At 40.0% G+C, this 15,181-nt stretch overlaps 2 protein-coding genes and 1 pseudogene across 5 annotated transcripts; 1 reads left to right on the plus strand and 2 right to left on the minus strand.

The window, feature by feature from the left end:
- Positions 1–7,064: 7,064 nt before the first annotated feature.
- On the minus strand, positions 7,065–8,068 carry LOC144701354 (ethylene-responsive transcription factor 1B pseudogene; annotated as a pseudogene).
- A 116-nt stretch (positions 8,069–8,184) lies between these two features.
- On the plus strand, positions 8,185–11,210 carry LOC144701353 (CDT1-like protein a, chloroplastic). 3 transcript variants are annotated; one of them, XM_078573148.1, is made up of 7 exons: positions 8,185–9,125; positions 9,378–9,497; positions 9,583–9,811; positions 9,894–10,364; positions 10,444–10,736; positions 10,811–10,886; positions 10,959–11,210. In XM_078573148.1, the coding sequence occupies exons 1-6, from the start codon at positions 8,587–8,589 to the stop codon at positions 10,866–10,868; spliced, it is 1,710 nt and encodes a 569-aa protein (XP_078429274.1). In that variant the 5' UTR covers positions 8,185–8,586; the 3' UTR covers positions 10,869–10,886; positions 10,959–11,210. The 3 variants fall into 3 exon arrangements, with proteins under 3 accessions (XP_078429274.1, XP_078429275.1, XP_078429273.1); XM_078573149.1 differs by having other exon boundaries at positions 10,998–11,210; XM_078573147.1 differs by having other exon boundaries at positions 10,811–11,210.
- On the minus strand, positions 10,813–13,039 carry LOC144701355 (CASP-like protein 5B3). 2 transcript variants are annotated; one of them, XM_078573151.1, is made up of 4 exons: positions 12,501–13,039; positions 11,286–11,418; positions 10,976–11,174; positions 10,813–10,878 (listed from the first exon to the last, which is right to left on the minus strand). In XM_078573151.1, the coding sequence occupies exons 1-3, from the start codon at positions 12,629–12,631 to the stop codon at positions 10,983–10,985; spliced, it is 456 nt and encodes a 151-aa protein (XP_078429277.1). In that variant the 5' UTR covers positions 12,632–13,039; the 3' UTR covers positions 10,813–10,878; positions 10,976–10,982. The 2 variants fall into 2 exon arrangements, with proteins under 2 accessions (XP_078429277.1, XP_078429276.1); XM_078573150.1 differs by having other exon boundaries at positions 10,813–10,895.
- Positions 13,040–15,181: the final 2,142 nt, after the last annotated feature.

The raw sequence follows: 15,181 nt of genomic DNA on the forward strand, positions 1-15,181 counted from the left end.
CGACACAGAAAATCCCTCCTGTTCTGCACGATAAGAAAAATACTAATCATCATTAGAATGGCAGTGGACAGAAGGAAAGTTCCCGCCTCCTGTTCCCGAAGAGTTGATCTGTTTGAGAACGGTTTGCTCCAGTGTTTGCATCATTTTTCTTTCCTTTTGAGTCCATGTTAGTTCGCAAATAAACTAAACATTTTTGGTCAAGGGGGCACCACTCGACGAAGGGGGAGCATTCTCGAGCTGGGAAAATGGAAGAATCTCTGGTTAATTTATAAATGACCAGAAACAAGCATTGGTCGCCGAAGTCGTCGCTGTAGTCGTCGACGTAGGCTGAAGCTTCTCCCCTTCAACGAGAACAACAAAGGGGAGACTTATGCTGCGCCTGCAGGCTGAAGACGGCGCTTTCTCCTTCGACGGCAGCGGGAAGGAGGAAGACGAGAAGAGGCCCACCAACGGAGGAGTGATGGCGGAGCGGAAGGATGATCGATCGCATGGTGTTCAAGGAAGCTGGAGTGCATGTCCTTTCAATCGCATGAGAAAGAAATAGTGGTTTTTTTTTTTTCATCGCCCGGTTATCCATCGTCTTCGACGAATTGTGAATTGCTTTATCTGACGGCTAATGATCACCAGCTGGCATATCATCATTATCCATGATTGGGCGGCTGGCTTATCTGATGCCTGGGGATCACCCACAAAACTAGAGAGAGACAGGCTGTCCATCATAATTGGCGCTGGAAAATATACGATTAAAGTTTTCCTTGACGCACCAGGAACCACTAGCGCGCTTTATCATAATGACGCTCAGTGGAAAGATCGTCTAAGAAGGGCATAGAGAAAAAGAAATGGAGTAAGAGGACAACCACCAAATGGCAAATCTAAACTGAAATGATCGAGGGATACCTCATTCATAAATGAATCGAAAGTTTTCTGTATACCGTCAAAGCAAATATTAAGAGTGATGCATGTCGGCTGATTCATTAAGTCAATCTACTATTTCGTCCAGTAGCAGGCCCATCAACACCCGATTAAAAGCATTTGATTTGGGGTATCTGAGATTCACTGAAAATAAGATTTGTTGTATAGATCTCAAGAAGATGAAGAGAAAAGTGGAAAATGAAAGGCACACACACCAAGAACACTATGTTGTTGAGAACAGTAGGTCTACCACTTAAGCGTCTATTTACAAAAAAATATAGTAGATCATAATGAACCTATCTATATTTGATCCTGGCCTTCTATCTTTATTCCTATTTATATTTGACCCAGTTAGTCTATCTTTAATCCGATCTATATTTTTCAATGGCAGCCTATCTTTATTCATATCCATATTTGATCTTCTTAGCATATCTATAATCAATTCTTGGATGTCTATCTTTAATCATATACATAGTTGATCCTATATTAAAACATGGCCACAAGCTTGTAATGCCAATAGCGTCATATTTTACTAGTCTAATCTTCATCTAGATTCTACTCTTCGTGGTGGACGATGCTGATGCAGCTTTCCTGCCAAGTAGAGGTGTTTAATGAACCATCTATAGAAGCCTACATGGTCTAGAAACCCTCTAAGTTCCCTGGTGTGGTATGTTGGCTTTGTCTACTTCGAGTCCATGGCTGTTGACTATATTACCCAGAACCACCCTCTCTTTGACCATAAATTGGAACTTTTCCCTACAAAGTACCAGCTTTTTCTTCTCTTATATCTATAAAAAATTTCCAAACTATGCATCAAATTTTGACCAAGATAGAAATGTCGTCCATAAATTTAATATACTGTCTCCTAATATTTCTGAAAAAAGTAGCAGTCATGCATCTTTGAAATGTGGCTTGAGCATTATTTAATTGAGAAGGCATTGTCTTAAACACAAAAGTTCCAAATGGAAAAGTAAACAGAATTCCTGCTTGATCTCAGTGGTCATTTTGGTTAGACCGTGAATATCCATCTAAACAAACAAAGAACTTTTACCTGCCATTTTTTAAAAAATATAATCAAGAAAATGCAGTAGATGAGAAGTTTTTTTAGTCATCAAGTTGAATTTCTTGTAATTGACAAATATTCTCCAGTTAGTTTTTAATTTCATCAAATTTTCCTCTCCTTGATTGTTTCTGGTAAGTTATCCATGTTTTCTTTGGTACAACATGCATAGGAATCACCTAAGGAAAATCAAAAATATCATAAATAAAGTAGATTCTAACCCTTTCAATATTTCTTTTATAAATACTTCTTTCATAACATAATTTAGTTTTCTGTGGCATTTTCTACTTAGGTTAGCATTTTCATCAGTAAAAATTCTATACACACATGTGGATGCAATAATTCCTTTATTTTCAGAAGTCGAGTCACCAATAGAAGATTTATAACTCTAAGCACACCAAGTAATTTATTTTCCTTTCGTATGGTTAAATGTGAAGAAAAAATATCATGATAATCATGATTTAATCATAAAAATGTGTATATGCATGTAGACAGTAATTGATTCAAATGCATTTTTGCATCAATAAATGAATAACATTTTCATTAAAAGATGAATCATCCTGAACATCATGATAAGATGAACAGAAAGTACCATAATCAGAATTGTCAAACAGATCCACTAAACATATGTCTCGAGAAGATTTTCAAGAAGCTTCAGTAATATTAACTTCAAAATTTTCCTTTACAATTTTTAAGTTTATTATTCTTTTTTCCAATATATGTCTTTCCCTCATGTGGCAAAAAATAGTTGTCTTAATTAATAGGTGCATTTCTAAAATCTTCAGTTACCGTCATGTGAGCTAGTATGAAATCTACTGGACAATTACAATGTTCTGTTTTAATAACATCTTCCAATAATCCATTGGGTTCTCTAAGGGACATCTATATGCTTTATTTGTACAAATATAGGTTCTAATCCCCAAATTTTATCTTTATCTTTATGCCTTAGGCAACCACACTTACTCTGAATCAAATATTGAATCGGAAAAAATTTTGTCTAATATTTCACCCTGGATTAGATGAGGTCATGTATCCCTACGTTCTTGAGGAAGATTTTTTATAGTAGAATAATCATTTTCAGATATTTCAATTATTTATTTTTAAGCTTTAGGAAAAATATCCACACTTTCTCTGAATCAAATATTGACTTGGAAAAACACCATTTATCAAATTTCACACTTTATTATATGAGCTCATGTATCCTTACATTCTTCAGGAAAATAGTTTATAGCATAGTATTCATTTTCAGATTCCATCTAGGCACACACATATTTTTTACAAACTTAGCATAAGAAGGAATGTAATTTACTGCTTTCATCACCTGACTAAAAATATCCCCATCATGGGCATTTGTTTTTTTATTAAAAAATTGTCAATCCATCTGGAAATGGAATAGACAGAACATAATTATCAAGAAAGGTTCTGTTATTTTTTTGTTCTTTTATTTCTTTTTGTTTATTTAATTTATATTTTCACTTTATGGTTGGTAAACATTACAGAAAAGCTTTTCATTTATGAATTTATAAATTGCATACATAACTTCATGATGAGTTATAACAAGGAATGTGTATCAACAGAATGCAAATTTCTAGAATGAATACGGGGTTGAGTTTGGAGTCAAGTTGATTAATAGATGTGATAACCATTTTACCAATCTGTGTTTTTTATTGGCGTTCACTCTTGAGTACTAGTTTTCTCTCATTTGCTCCATTTGGCCATTTATTTCATTAAATGTTTCATTATTGAACTATTGAAATATTTTGATCGTTTGAGCTTGCATTTATTTCACTTGTCTGAGTTTTCCTATGTTTTCCTGTAAAACTCATCATAAGAAGGGTTAGTAATACGCAACGAAATTTTCTTTCATCCTGCAAATGGAAATAAGAAAGGTTATTCTGATAAAATTTAGAATACCGATTATTGCTATAATTATAAGTATTTTGACATGTAGATCTATTCATTTTATTCCAATTGATAGCCATTAATTGATCGCGTGTAAGACAACCCAGTTGTGCATTTTAAGAGCAAGAATAATGATGAGAAAAGGGAATGTATGGCTGTAAAGAATGAGATGAATCATTAGTCCTCATTGCACAAGTAGCTAGATCAGAAAAAAGTTTTTTCTCTTTTTTTTCAAAACACAAAGCAGGTCCAATTGCACTTCCCTCTAACACTGAAACTTTTCTAGCATTACATTTCTCTATTTCAGCTTCGGGCAGCAGATTAAGCCTCATTCTTAGCAAGTTTCCAAAACATTCAAGATTCATCCAAATATTTATGCATAAAAGTATCTCTGATGGTGGTTCTGAACTCTTAGACCTGCATAAAATTTTTGGAAATTTTTCTAATCTTCTTTTTTTCATGCTGTTGACATTTTTGTATCAATTACTTTATTTTGGTGTCCATTGCCCAGAGATTCATCAGACCCCTGATAAAATGCTACAATAAATATTCTATATGCATTAAGCTTTTCAATATAATAAGGATTCTTTAGAAATAAAATTTCCATTTATTTCTAAGAATCAAAATTAACGCATTAAGACATGAAAAAACATTTAGCTTTACCCCTAAGGATGAATCAAAATAATCGTATTTTTATGATTTCAACACCAATGTTAGAAATTTGAAATGTTTTACCAATAAGAGTAAAATATTTCAAATAATTTTATAATTCTTCATGGGGAAGAACATGACATTAACAAGGCTATTAAATTATATGATAATATTTTTTATAAAAAATTGATGCATGTTAAATAGATGCATTAATTCTAGTAAACGTTTTGTCTCCCAAGAGCAGAAAAATCATTTAACCTTTAGCTCATATTTTCATTAATTCAGCATGATCATTAGTATTTGGTGTCTCAGAAATATCATCATCATCATCATCATCATCATCATTGTTGTTGTTTAGGAGACTTACAACCATTCTTGATGAAAAAATATGATCTCTAAGACTTTAAAATTACAAATATATGTGCAAACTTCTATACCTGTCTCCAAATGTTTGCATGACCTTATTATCTAAATGCACTATTAGAAAAGGTTAGTCTAATAAAATCAAAAAATAAAAAGATGAAAAAAATCCTAATGACAACCATTCCTAAGTAAGGGCAATTCAAGAATTCAAACTCAGGGTATTTAATACTCATTTTATTTGATTTAATCAATAAAAATTTATTAACCTTGACTCATAAAATAGTTTGACAAGTGATGAGCAAAGGTCATCTTCGTATGGAATGGAAATCAGAGGTTAAAAATCAGAGGACTTCAAGAAAATACACATAAATTCAGACTTTAATGAGATGATAAAAATGATAATGGAATACAATCATTTATGGAATAAGGGGGATATGTGGATGATAATTCTAAATAAATTTAGATATATTAGTGAATGAATATGGATTTGATTTAGATTGATGGATAGATGTTGAGAAAATGATGACGACGTAGGTGCAAGGAGACCCATTGTAGATCCTCATATTGTTCCAGGTTCAAGGCAATTTGCAACATTCAGCGAGCTCCTGCCCTTCTGTTTCATCTTTTAATTTCAATCAAAGATGGATATTTCAACCCCAAACTCTAACTGAATCTTTAAACATCCAGAAGTTGAATCATTCAAAGCCATCTGATTTTCCGTGACATCCTCCTCTAAACGCTGCAGATTGCCCGTGTGGCCCAAAAAATTAGGAAAAGCACAAAAGGCATTAAAAAAATTCAATAATTACATAAAATAAATTTCAACTCCTAAACATCCCACAAATATATCTTTGCACTTTTAAAATACTATCCTTAAATAAAATGTCAAAAGTTCTAAAGATATATTTCAGCTTAGAAATGCTTTTTACTTACGAAATTATAGCCCTAAAATTCTAAAAATATTTACCCTGACATGGACCATTCTTTATCTTTTGAATATGATGTCAAAAAGTTCCATTAAATTACTTAAAATTAGAATATTGTTCCTAAAATCACGTTGACCATTTTAATATTGATAGTGTACATATATAAGCATTTTAATGAAAATAAATAAGTGAAATTGATGATATTATGCTAATAATTAGCATGTTACGAGGTATTCATCAATTGATAAAAAATAATGTTTTAATGATAATCACCTTACTTACACGTCTTTCTTGAATTTACGAGACAAAAAGGGTATAAGCGAGAATCCTTGATTCCTACGTTGTTATTTCGTGTATGAATGGCTTGTGGTCTTTTTATTTGTGTTGTTTTACCCAAACTGTGAGGCATTGTGTGAGGTATATTACCAAAAAAATGGCATTTTGAAGGATTTTTTTTCTCAACGGAACGTTAAGGCTGATGATTATCATATTAACTATTGGAGTCAGTGTTTCTAAACATATTAATGTGAAATCGTCTTGAATGCGTAAAACAGGGTTTTTAGTAATATATGCTGGGAACTAGTTTTGTGTAATATCCCATTAGTGGTAAAAATCGGTTCTAAGTGAGTTTCTTAGTCAACGATTTCTTGCGCAGACTGAAAAAGAACCTTTTGTAGATAGGATACTAAGAATTCGCCTGGACTTCTTCCAAAAATCTTGAACCTGTACTTTAACAGCATGAAACCTGTTACTCTGTCATCATTTTGTCGAAATAGATGTTCTTGGGCGACATGATTATCAGTTTGCTCCTGGCTCTGGGCGATCGATTGAAGGTTCGCCTTTATACAGCATACCTTCTATTTCATTTCAAGTGCAGAAGAAGCTGGAAAAAAATCCCATACTCTTTAATTGAAATGATGATGCCATGAATTTGTGGGACCGAGTGGTTTCAAAATGATGTGGTCTAATATGAGGTAACATCGTTCGGCGTGCGACGGAAAGAAAAGGGAATGTTAAAAACCACTTTTGGATTATGGGGATGGTAATGTGAAGACTACGTCCCAGGTTAACGGTTCTCGTTACGAAATAATTAAACTTTCAACGACTCTCTTACACCTTAAAAATCTAAATCCACTCTTTGAATAACACCATTTGCGATGATGACAAGGCGTGAAACAAGTCCGGATAAAATGTCATAGTTTTAATGACGCAGACAACATACATGACCCAGGAAATTTGCTCGAGAACAGTTTACAAATAGACTTTCTTCACAGGTCGATAAAGAATTCCAAAGTTATCATCACTGCACTAATCAAATGGGTAGTTTTTGTCACCATCAGGAATCGAAACATCTTTCCCTCTCGTTATTACATGACAAAGGAAGAGTTCGGGCAGGCGACGACAAGTCTCCAGACTCCAAAATGAAGGGCAGTCTGTACTTTTCTCTCTTCGAAGAGCCCAACCTCCCGGCATGGAAAAGCTCATCCTCTCCAAGATAACCAAGGAGAAGCGAGCCAACCAGGGAAAAAAACTCTATCTCTTCGTCAATCTATCGATATTTTTTTCTTATCTTTTCTTTCTCGATCGCAGAAGTCAGAAAGTCGTGTACTCGGACACCATGAGAAGGTGTTCGAGGAGATCGTTTCCGAGGTCTTGGAGCTCCATCAGGCCGTGGGACTCTGTCTCGGGGGCGCTGGCCTTTCTACGGCCGCGGCGGGCGCGCCGGCAATGCCTCTTCTTCAAAGCAATTGCCGGGGAGCTCCACTCGCCACCGTCGTTCACCAATTCTTGCAGCGTCTCCGCCACTCTCTCCGCCGGAAAGTTGAGCACGGCGTCGGCGCCGCGCATGGCCAGCGCCGCCTGGTCGTAGGCCATCGCCGCCGCCTCCGCGCTATCGAACGTGCCCAGCCACACCCTCTCGCCGTTCCTCGTCGAGTCTCTTATCTCCGCGGCGAACTTCCCCCACGGCCTCTTCCTCACTCCTCTGTAGCTCGTTCTCGCCCCGCCCTCCTCTTCCTTCACTCTCCCGGAGAAGGCGCTGGCCTCCTCCATCATCCCCATTAGAAGCATCTCTCCTCCGTCGCTCTCGTTGAAGGGGAGAAGCTCCGGCGACGACTCCGGCGACCACTCCGACGACCAACTCTTGCTGCTGCCCATAGCGAGCTTATACAACGTCCGATATTCTTTCCTTCGTCGTTTCTGGTCTTCCTTCTTCTTCCTTCTTCACCGGCCGTGATTCAGATCCTTTGTCCGACTCCACTCTTATATAAACTAACCCACGAAATTAGGGAGACAAACACAATTTTAAAATTTGAGGGCTTAAACTGTTATTATTTCTCCAGCCCCTTCCCCGTTATCTTATATAACTACGAAAGTGATATTTCCGCTTACGTGTCCTCAAATATAAATTAAATTACGAGCCGTACTCTCGGAGGTGGGCCTGGGAAGGAGGATGACGACAAAAACCCGGCGGCGCGCTGCGCGACGTGGCGGATGCCCATTGAGTGATAATGATCGTTGACCTTATCTTTGCGGGGAGGGGATCAGACCGGGAGTTTGACCGCAGCCAAGAGTTTGACCGTCACTTGTACTGCGCGCTCACCATAAAATAACCAGGTCAGCGGGTGAGCTTTGACCAGCGGGGACACGTGTCAGGAAAATGGGAGGAGGCTTCCACGTCAGTTCGTTCTAAATACTCGGTCAGAAGCTTTGACCAGGCAAAACAAATCCCCACCCCTCGGAAAATATTAAATTATAAATGACGTCGTACGGATGATGCAAGTTTGGACCTATTTCAAAGTGACCGGCCCAATTGAAAGAGCCCATTGGCCCAATAAGGACGTTTCCCGCCTAAACGACGGTTCCCGCCAAAACGCGGGCCTATACCTTCCCTCCTGCCCTAACTGTCGTTTGAGATCTCGGCTTCTTCTTCGTCTTCCTTGCTTCGTCTTCTCTGGAGCTGCAGCGATGGATTCCTTCCCTTCTGGTGGGGCTATGGAGAAGGAGATGGCTTCTTCGTCTACTCCTGTGAAGGCGATTTCCTTGCCGCGCAGTGTGGAGGCGAAATCGGCGGTTCGCGACGATATCTTGACTCCGGAGAAGCCCTCGGAGTCGCGGAGGCGGATCAAGAACCGCGGTGTCGCGTATTCTATCAAGGACGTGAGAAAGGTTGCTGCTAGTCTCCAGCAGCCTCATGCGGCGTCTTGCCAGCGGAGTATGCGGGCGGAGAAGAACGATTTTGTGGATTCGATCACCCGAGGAAAACCGAAGAAGCGGATAGCTCCGAATGTTTTTCCCAAACTTGAAGAAAAGTAAGGAGAATCTGATCGATTATCTCTCTGTTTCTTCTATTTAGGGCTTTTTTTTCTTCTCGCATTGGTTCTTTTCATAATTTTTTCCCTTGCCACCAATGTCCAAGTTCCCTCTTCTCGTTTTCTTTACGGGTCTGTCCGTGTAATGTGAAAGTCTCGCGGTCCTTAAAGTTTTCAATTGATTATTCTTATGGTAGTGGAGATTTGGCGTTTCGTTGTTCGGCGTCAAGATTGAAATTTCTTGTTTTTCAGGTATGATAATCTGTTGGAGTTCTTCAAATCCCTTTCGTCGTCTGTCAGATTACTCCGCATGAAGGGTTACCCATCAACCTACTCTAAAGTCAGTCGGCAAGTGGAATCGTTGACGAACAGGTAACTCTCGCCCTTTTGAGTTTCATGGATGGATAGCATCCTAGGTCGAGAATAACAACCCGGAAGTTCATCATGTAAATTTCAGGAGGTTCTCTCATGGACACCTGGCCCAACTCAAGTACATTATACCGGAAGCAATCTGCCTCAGGAAAATCCTCACCCACGATGAAACCACAAGCTTCGTCAGGCCCGACCTCCAAATCACTCTACAAATCGAGGCATTCGACAAGGACGAGCAGAAAGGGAACGGATATCAGAAGCTGACCCAAATCTTCAGATCAAGACTCGTCGATTTCATCAATGAGCACCCTGGAGTACGTCCTCACCCATTTTCCATTACATATCTGACACTAGAATCTTAGATTTTCTGATCTTTTTTTGTGGTATATCCTACAGGATGAAGACGTTCCCGAAGCTGAACTGCCGGAACCATTCAATCAGAGGAGGGTGACTATCCTCTCCCAGCCACTACCCGCAAGCTCGACAAACCAAATCGATCATCCAGCAACGTTGACTGCCAGTGCACACTTACCCAGTTCCTTCCAGAGGCGTTTCTCTAGAAAGGACCAGTGCATTACGGCGTCCCCTTCACTAGATTTCTTCACCGTTAACCCTTCATCTCCACCGAAATCGGTTCCTGAGAGGACACCTTCAAAGGCGGTATCAACTCCAAAGGCGCCTTCCATGGCTGCCACTCCGGAGCCGCTGCAGACTCCACAGAGACATTACCAGCCTTCTCGTCGGCCCATAAAGACAAAGCTCTTCAACACTCCAGTGAAGGGAGCCCAGCCCCAGGAGGAAGAAGACCCAGAAGATCTCCCAAACAGCAGCCTCCTTCAGTTCCTCCCCAAATCCCTCTTGCAATCGGTAATTCAGATTATAACCCGCTCCTCTCTATCTCTCTCTCTATTTATATCTTCTCATCTCTTCTCTGATTGGATTTCAGATCAAAGAAAAGGAGAAGAGGAGCCGGGAGGAGCAGGAAGAAGGGTTGCCGGCTGCCAAGAGGAGGCGCAAGATGCTGTCTTGCCTGCCTAGACTCTTCGACACTGTTCTTCTGCTGTTCCAGTCGGCCGAATGCTCTGTCATGACAAGGCAAGAGCTCGTCCACAAGATCGTCTCCAGCCAGTGCGACATTCTCGACCGCAGAGAGGCGGAAGAACAACTGGATTTCTTGCTAGAACTCGTCCCCGACTGGATTTCTTGCAAGAAAGCCTCCACAGGCGACTCCCTCCTCCGGTACTATCACTTCTCTTTAACTCTTTAATCTTTTCCCGGAGAGCTGATTTTTAAAGTTTTTTTATGGAGCGCAGCGTCGACAAGGCGGCGGATACCGGCGCCGTTCGGCGGAAGCTGGCCGAAGCTCACTGATGAGGGGAATCTGGCAAGGTTGACAGACTTTCCCGAGTTTGGAGGATGTAAATTAATAATATTTACATGGTCATCTTTTTATATAAATAGAGGAGAGAATTACTCACGAGGGGTTTATCCGGCGGCCAGGAGCCAGAGCATGACGAGAGAGGAAAGCCAGACCAAGAACCAGCTCAAGAAGCCGAGAGAGACAGCTAACTGAAAATTCCAGCAGTCTACCGCCTTGCACAACTTCAAGTCCTGGCTGAACAACACTGTAAGCCCACCCGAGGCAGACACAGCCCCCAGCGACAGTAGCCCCGTCACCTGCCCACGAATTAAAATCAGTTTTTTTTTTCCTAATCTCCGTTGCATTTGCCCAATTTTTTTTAATGAAAAATGGAGTTCATTAATCTGAGTGTTTGGGTAAAAACTTACCCAGTCGCCAGCGACGAAGAGACCCACTAAGACGGACTGCTGAAGGTCGGCCTTCTTCACCAGCTGGTAGAGGTCCAAGCATGCGAGTCCCAAGCTCCAAATAAATTGCAGGGCCATAGATACCACCAGGTAACTGCGAGATGAAAGTAAATTAACGGTGGCAAATGCATAGGTAGAAAGAGAGATTACACGATTAATCTTCGGATAAATAACACAAAACCCGTTATTCATCTTCCCTGGGTGACTAATTGTTGATGGGACAATGTCAAACCCGCACATATCTTATATGAATCATGTGTGCCTGCGATTAGTACTACGAAAATGACAGCCACTCTCTTATCATTTGAAGATGACCAAACCGAATCCTAAATGAGTAAAATATGCGTATGATTTTTTATTAGAGCTAAGATCAGTAGTTGACTGAAAAGCATATACAATTCATCCGTGACTGACAGTCCTCTTGTCAGTTTAAGTGAACAGATAAATTGGTCTCATTCCCTTTCTGTTTCTACGTAGGTTGCGTTTTTTGATATTGGTCTATGATTAGGTCCCTCGGTTTTAAAATTACGGGAGTTTTCAGGAGGGTTTCATCAGTTTAAGTGACTTCACCTTTTGAAATATATTTTCAGGAAATATTCCTCCCCCTGAGGGCCCCTTTTGTACCTCTACTGAATTCAACAGATCGGTAGTTGCTCCCTAGTACTAAATGTTTCATTAATTTTTTGTCTCAAAAACGACATTATCTCCTGAATAAATATAAAAGACTACAAAGAAATCTGATGAAAGCTACTCTTCCTGCCAAGGGATTTTCCTCTGAAACTTTCAAATTTTCGTCAATGATTACCTAGATCAGCACAAATGTAGTATATCATCTTGGCGATCATCTTGTCGCTTATTTCATAATCAGGTATGAACCAGAGCATGAATCGGATGACTAAACGGTAGAATCTGGTTGCTGATACAACTGGACAGGTCATCCTTGTCTCTACGATAGGATTAGATATTCCAAGAATTCGAGAATTCTTTGTTTTCCGGCAAACAAATAGGCTATTTCTTCAGAAATTAGAATTCACATTTCATGTTTTAAGTAATCTCAAGAAATAAGAAAGTAGCAAATCATCTCTACACCAAAAGATAAAACAAATCACGCATGAATCAATTCCCAAACAAAAATTGAAGAAAAAACGAGGGATTCAACGAGGAAACAATCCGTACCAGAAAGCTGTGTAGGCCGAGAATCCGGGAGAAGTGGCCATGAACGCGATCGACCCCGCGGCGAACAACGACTGCAGGATCCTGAAGACCAAGCTGCTTATCGTCCCTGGAGCTCCAGGAAAGTCCTTCATCTCGGTATAATCCAATGCCCAACAACAAATTCATAAAATTCCCTTAATTCCCGTTCATTCCTGGCTATCCACAGATTCTGGATTCAAATTCGGAATCATCCCGATGGAACACGCCGTCGATCAATCACAGTAGACCTATATGCTTGCAGGAACTATTTCCCCCTTTGAAACCAGCGATCAAGAGCAAATACGGGTTCTTTCCGAAGCCGCCGACGGGCAAAAGGAGTGGGAGAAATAGAGATAGAGAGAGAGAGAGATAGAGAGGGAAAGCAAGTGCGAGAAGTTACTCTGGTGCAGGAACCGCCCGTCGAGGAAGGCGGGGCGGTGGAAGCGGAAGGCTCGGACGGAGGAAATCGGGGTCATTCTGGTCAACCATCCTCTTTTCTTTGAACAATTGCCGTTTCTGAGACCCACGATTTCTTAATGGGCTTGGTTAAATAGGCCCTTTGCTTTGGGCTTCTTCTATTCCAGCCCCCCAGACTTTTCAGCGTTGACTTTCTCATCCATGAAAATAATACTATCGTTTCTATAAGGGAATCGTTTGTGTTTGATTTTTTGTTAAATGTTCATCTGTCTCGTCCCTGTCTGTCAAACTGGTGGAGGATGACTGGATGAAGACATTTTCGTCATTTGTCATTCGTCGTCCATCATCAGATGAAGAGAAGGAAAGAGACAGAAGTGGCCAGGTGATCAGGTGGGCACCTGAGGTGGTCATAGTGCGATAGCTGTGGCCATAGTGCAGACTTGATCTGAATGTAGTTTTGTGAGACTGGATTGGACCAGACATGCAGTCAACCTTTTTAGGGCTGACCGAATGTCTGGTCCAGTTTCGGTTCTAATGTCAAACCAGACCAAATAATGAACCCAAAAAGTATATACTAATATTGTTATTCTTATAATATTATATATGAAGAGAGAGAAGTCCTCCCCCAAGATTCCTCTTCAACAGCCATTGTCTGGCTTTTTTTCTCTCTTCTCTATCACTTTGTTGCCGTCTCTTCATCGATCTAACTCTTTCTCTCTCACTATCTCCCTCTCCCTCCCTCTCACTCATATTCATTCATATTCATCACCAAATAGGTAATTATGACCTTACCATATATATCTAGATATACTTTTACATCAAGCTTGAGAAAGGTAATTAACTTTAAACAGCAATCAGTTTTTGTGGAATCCATTGAAAGGTGAATATAATGTTTTTTAATATTGACTTAATACTTATAAGACAATACTACTTGTATAGATTTTCATGTCGAGATTTAGTTTGAGTTATTATATTTTTCCACAAAAAATTGCATGTTTAACTTTGACTTTAAGCCGCTAATTTTTGCCCAAAACCATGCGATTGACTTTTTAACATTGGCTTTGACATCGATTAGTCTGCATGAATGGACAACGGCTGGACTAGGCTAGTCTTTGACTTGAGACGAGAACTTAGGTTTTTGCTAAAATCAGACTGAGACGAACCTGTGACCTTCCCTATCAGTGAGTAAGGTAGGACTTTCTAGACTCTCTAGTCTAGGGCATCCATCTTCGAGGTCATCGGACCGAGGGCAGCTCTGTTTGATGGATATATGTGGCCGTCAAGCCAATCACACTACCATGTTTATTTAAGTCCATTGAATAAAATATTTACGTTCATTATTATTCCGTGTGATGTTTATAATGAAGTCCATCAATACGTGCAATGACTTAGTGAATTATGATGAGATCATAATACAGTGATCACTAGTTTTTAAACATGTATTCTAAATATTCCTATTCAAGGATAGTCGAGATGAACATCGAATTATCCGGATAGAATAACACTAGCTGATCGTACTTATTCGATAAGTATAGTTGATCATGTGGCTATTAGTGTGGTGACACTAAGGACAGATAGTGGGTGCTCTTTGGAGAAAGAGTTCACTGAATTGATCCGTATGAATCTCTGAATGGTATCATACCTAAACGTCAATCAGGTTGATTCAAGTCACGGTTGTATAAGTGATCCACTGACCTGAGATACCAAGGCATCTCGTGAGTGGATGACTACATTTTGACTATGACTTACGAGCCTCTAATCATGGGATTCAAATAAGTTATAGAGTGGATGTAATAAGAAGCTTATGGAGATGATTGAGTGGCCAAGATGGGATCATCTGCCCTTGGTATAAGAGGAGATTGACTCGAGGAAGACGATGCAGGAAAATCCCTGGCCAGGGTAGTGAGGATATTGGAAAAAGGCATTCTCCAATGATCCCCGTTACGCATCAATACTAATCGAACGATGGTTTAGGGTTTGACGATAAACCATGCTCTAAGTCATTCGAGAGTCTTGCGCGGATGCTGGATTATACATGTACAGTAACCATGACGGTAAGGGTTCCATGAGAGAGTTCGAGACTACTCGGTATCTTTTAGAACACGAGGTGTAGCTTGGCACCCCACGGGCTTGATGGAACGACACAGCCCGAGACCGCAGGATCATCGCTCAAGGAGTCGGCATCGTCATCGACTCCGCCACCGATTTGTGTCAAGCCTGCACGGCAAGCCATGGTAACGACGCGC

Source organism: Wolffia australiana, chromosome 3 (assembly GCF_029677425.1).
Source record: "Wolffia australiana isolate 7733 chromosome 3, ASM2967742v1".
Classification (NCBI taxonomy): Eukaryota; Viridiplantae; Streptophyta; class Magnoliopsida; order Alismatales; family Araceae; genus Wolffia; species Wolffia australiana.